Source organism: Morus notabilis, unplaced genomic scaffold (genome assembly GCF_000414095.1).
Source record: "Morus notabilis unplaced genomic scaffold, ASM41409v2 Scaffold123, whole genome shotgun sequence".
Taxonomy (NCBI): Eukaryota; Viridiplantae; Streptophyta; class Magnoliopsida; order Rosales; family Moraceae; genus Morus; species Morus notabilis.
Genome location: NW_010360246.1, coordinates 245,466 through 250,319, shown reverse-complemented (window position 1 = coordinate 250,319; position 4,854 = coordinate 245,466). Strand labels below are relative to the sequence as shown.

The 4,854-nt window shown below is 31.7% G+C and overlaps 1 protein-coding gene across 1 annotated transcript; it reads left to right on the top strand.

Annotated features, from left to right (window-relative positions):
* Window positions 1–1,085: 1,085 nt before the first annotated feature.
* On the top strand, window positions 1,086–4,347 carry LOC21391647 (patatin-like protein 3). Its single transcript, XM_010096086.2, has 7 exons — window positions 1,086–1,300; window positions 1,823–2,004; window positions 2,152–2,338; window positions 2,487–2,648; window positions 2,885–3,184; window positions 3,794–3,969; window positions 4,115–4,347. The coding sequence occupies exons 1-7, from the start codon at window positions 1,178–1,180 to the stop codon at window positions 4,176–4,178; spliced, it is 1,194 nt and encodes a 397-aa protein (XP_010094388.1). The 5' UTR covers window positions 1,086–1,177; the 3' UTR covers window positions 4,179–4,347.
* The last annotated feature ends 507 nt before the right edge of the window (window positions 4,348–4,854 follow it).

Sequence of the window (4,854 nt, the reverse complement as noted above, 5' to 3'; positions counted from 1 at the left end):
ATCATAGCACTACATAAGACTCATAATTATCTACCTTATGAAATTCCTATGGCATCACATTCATGGGCATATTTATTCATCACTTCTCAGTCTCAAATTAAATGCCAATTCATACAATTGTTCATCGGGTAATCACAACATTAAGAACGGAATGAAACACTCAACATAATTGGAAATAAAACATTAATTAATTTAAAATAAGAAAAATCAAAATACTCATAATCCGGTAAACGAACTAACAAAATATTAGTTTCAATATAAATAAAGAACAAAAAAAAAAGAATTAGAAAAATTAGAAAATAAAACTAAATGAAGGTGTCACGAGTCTTCTAAATCTTATTCCTTTCCAAATTACAGCCTCAAAAATACCTTCTCCAATCAAAAGTAAAATTCTAAATAAAATAATCCTAAAAAGTGACACTAAGGCCTCGTTCAGTTCTTGAATTTGAGTTTATAATTTGAGTTGATATGTGATTTTCTGTGAGAGTTTTTTACTGTAGTATAAAAAGTTAAATGTGACATTTTTTAAGAATTTTTAACTGTAATAAAACTGAAATTAAAAACTCAAAATTGTGAAATAAACGAGACCTAAATTTTCCAAAATAATTCCCCTATTTTGGATGCCTTATGCTTGACAGGTGCGGGCATTTGAATCGTTGCAGTAAAACGTTTGACACATATCAGGCAAGTACTGCACGAAAGAGGGGATACACAAAAGGCAATAGGGCGCGCTGCGCAGGATCCGACACTTCAATTCTTAAGAAATTTAATTAATAGTTACAAATTTTACTTAAGCATACAATTAATAACATTATGTTATGAAGAGGATGTCATGTATATTTTTAAGAAATTTATAAATGGAATGCAGACTTGTGTAAAATAAATAAACAAATATAAATAATTCCATATTGTTGGCGGGTATAGTAACTAAAAAAAAAAAAATCAGATAAGAATAGAGCACAAAGAGTAACATGTGTTTCTTTCGCAGAACGTTTGTTTTTTTTTTTTTTTCTGTTATTCCAAGCTTAACTTGTGCATACCTACACGTTAATGACAACTATAAATAGGACCACTCGCCCTAGGTGCTTCCACCACAAAGCAATACAAACGCTTGCTTACATTATAATACAAGCCTTTTCCTTTTCTTTTTCCCAACTTTCCACAAACACTAGTTTCAATGGCCGAGAGAATTCAACCTCCCAAAAAGGGAAACCTTATCACCATCCTCAGCATAGATGGAGGAGGAATTAGAGGAATCATCCCGGGGGTTCTTCTTGAGTACCTTGAATCTCAACTTCAAGTAAGATACTCAAGGAAAGGCCACTCTTTTTTGCCACCAAAAAAAAAAAGCCTCCTAGTTTTGAGATTTTCTCTATTTATTCCTCTAATTTTAGAAACTACAAAAGCGTCCTTTACATTTGAAAAACTTATTTCAATTTCATTCTTGCATTTTGTGGAAAAAAAAAAAAAAAAAAAAAAAAAACTTGAGTGGAAAGACAAAAATGCTTTTAAATAGTTTCTGAGAATTATTTCAAGAAAAATATTTTAAGATACAAATTCAGTCTAATTAAAGGTGTATTTGTATTTTGCAGTGCATGAAGGATGAAAATGAAAAATGTTTTTCAAATTCAATTTATACCTTTGTAGTTTCTAAAATAACAAATTTTCAAAAAAAGAAAAAATATAACTGAATGGTATATTTATGTAATTAGCCATATATATATATATGTGTGTGTGTGTGTGTGTGTGTGTGTGTGTGTATCATGTATGGTGTAATTGTACGTGAATTTTAATAAGGCTCAAATGTGTTGTAATTATATAGGAACTAGATGGGAAAGATGTGAGGCTTGCTGATTACTTTGACGTGATTACTGGGACTAGCACGGGTGGTCTTATTACGGCCATGTTAACGGCGCCCAACAAAGATAACCGGCCTTTATATGCTGCCAATGGCATTGTCCCTTTTTACCTTGAGCATTGCCCCAAAATTTTCCCACAAGCAAGGTTTGTGTTAGATTAACATAATAATAGAACATAATTAAGATCATTATCCATCACTAAATTAGTTTATCTCACTCGTGAAATTTGATCGAACATATATTATATTATAATGTTTGCTTTTTTTTTTTTTTTTTGGAAAAAAAAATGCAGTGGGTTTTTCGGCTCCATTTTGGGCTCGATAGAAAATGCTGTTGGACCGAAATACAACGGAAAGTATCTTCACAGCCTAATCAATGGTCTATTGGGAACTACAAGGTTGCATGAGACCTTGACAAACATTGTTATTCCTACTTTCGACATCAAGAAGCTGGAGCCTACACTATTTTCCTCTTTCATTGTAAGTATACAATATATATATATATATATATATATACACACACGAGTTTTCTGTTTAGCATTCTTTTTACTGGAATAATATTCACCATAGTTAGAGTAATCCTATTTTAAATATTAATTATAAATGGACAATTTTCTTATTTGTGAAGGTCCCACCAGCCTCAGCATTAGATGCTCATTTGACGGACATCAGTATAGCCACCTCGGCAGCCCCGACATACCTTCCTTCTCATTATTTCACAAACCAAGACAAGAGTGGAAAAACGCACGAGTTCAACCTCATCGATGGTGGTGTTACTGCTAATAATCCGGTAGAAACAAGAAATCTTTACATATGTCATTCTTGTGGTTCAAAATAATATATAAAATAACATTTTAAGACTTGTTTGATTGATGGATTCAAATTAGATAATTTAAATTAAAATTTGAAAAAAAACCACTATAGCAGAACCATTTGAACCAGGATTCAAACTCCTCTATCAAACAAGCTCTTATATATGTTATGTGACCTTTAATTTCTGCATGATTTTGATCTTCTTTTTTTCAGTCTTTTATTGCTCTGAGCGAAGTCACCAAACAAGTTACTAAAAAGAACCCAGATTTCAAGCCTGGGCCAGTGGACTACACTAAAGTTTTGGTGATCTCACTTGGAACGGGTTCAAACAAGACTCAACAGAAATACAATGCAAAATTGTCTGCCTCTTGGGGGCCTATCTCCTGGATTTACTATAATGGTTCGTCTCCTATCATTGATGCATTCTCGGAATCATGCGTGGACACGGTTAATTACTACAACTGTGTGTTTTTCGATGCCGCGGGATGTGAAAGTAACTATTTTAGAATCGATGTAAGTTTCTTTACTTTTAAAAATATTTTAAATTTAATACTCAATGTTACAGGTGTTAAACTCCATTTTTTTTAATGTTACACTTAAGATAACTAAATGTTTTGCAAACAAAAGAATGGTGTTAGACACCAGTATGAAAACCGTCATATTTGTTAAATTAGTCCAGCTGTCAAATTGAAGGCGTTTCTTATATATGTGTGTCCATTCAGTCCAGCTGCCAGATTCAAGGCATTTTCTATATACATGTGTATGTATATATGTTTTATGGATGAAACATTAATTGACTGTTAATAATTAGTTATTTGCTTTTAATTTTTTGGTGCCGCATTTGTTTCCCCTTTTTCATTTTCACAATAACACTGTATTTTTTTTAAAAAAATTATTGAGTGAGGAAAGAATTAGGTAGATGAGGGAATTGTTAATAGGCGCCATTTAAAAAAAAAAGGATTAATCTGTCCTTATTTATGTCATACTTCACAGGACACATGTCGTCAAAAGAGTTAGTGCTATAATCTAAGTACTATTGCTTCTGTGGTGACAAATTTGACTGATTAAATCACCATGTTCTTGATGTTACTAAATTTAAAATCTATAAAAAATATAAATTAGGATGACACACTACAAGGAGATCTTGCTTCGGTGGACATAGCTACCACAAAGAACTTGAACAATCTTGTGGAATCGGGCAAGAAGCTGCTCAAGAAAACTGTTACTCGCATCAACTTGGCCACGGGTCTCTACGAACCCATTCCAAATGGTCCCTCCAACCAGGAAGAACTCAAAAGGTTACACATATATATTTTCTGTCACATTATATAGACTATAAAAATTAAATCAACTTTTAAATTACTTAGTTTTATTTTTATTCAACCTTTTTTATTTTTATTAATTGTTTTACTGAAAGACTTTCTTACCCTTCTATTTTAACAGATTTGCGAAGCTACTTTCTGATGAAAGGAGGCTCCGACTGGCCAATGCCAAAGCCACTGCGTAGTTATTTTCAGCTGCATCGTCTCAAATCCATCGAGTGCTAATAAATAATGAAATAAGCTTAGCTTGATATAATTAAATAAGTCACGGTAATATGCCGTGTGTTCTATCAATAATTTGTATTTTCTTTTATGTTCGACCTGTGTAATTGTGTTATTGAATTTGTTTCTCTTCGAGTGTTGTCTAGACAAAAGTCGAAATAAAATCAGTGTGCTTTTGTATTTTAATCATATAAAAAACTAATAATTAAACCAACATGATACCAAAACGTAAACTATAGACAGAAATTGAAGTGACTTAATTGCGTCATTTTGAAACCCGTTTGAAGTAAATAATATGTTTTAAAATATTTTAAAGTAAAAACGCATATTTACTGATAAACTATCCATAGTAATAAATAAATTGTTTATTCTTAGCAAATAAATTATTTATTAGAGTGAATAATATAAATAATTTATTTATTAGTGTTTTTTAGTTTAAATAAACCTTACTATTCATTTTAAAAAAGTTTTAAAAAAAATTGTTATTTTGTCTCTCCTTCCTTAAACTACAACTAGTATACTTGAAGGTACCTAAGTTGTGAAAGCCTTGGGTTCTCTTAGGGCTGGCAATTCGTGTTTGCGTGTCGTGTTCGGGCCGGCACGATTACGACACGACACGATTATAGTGAACACGAATAC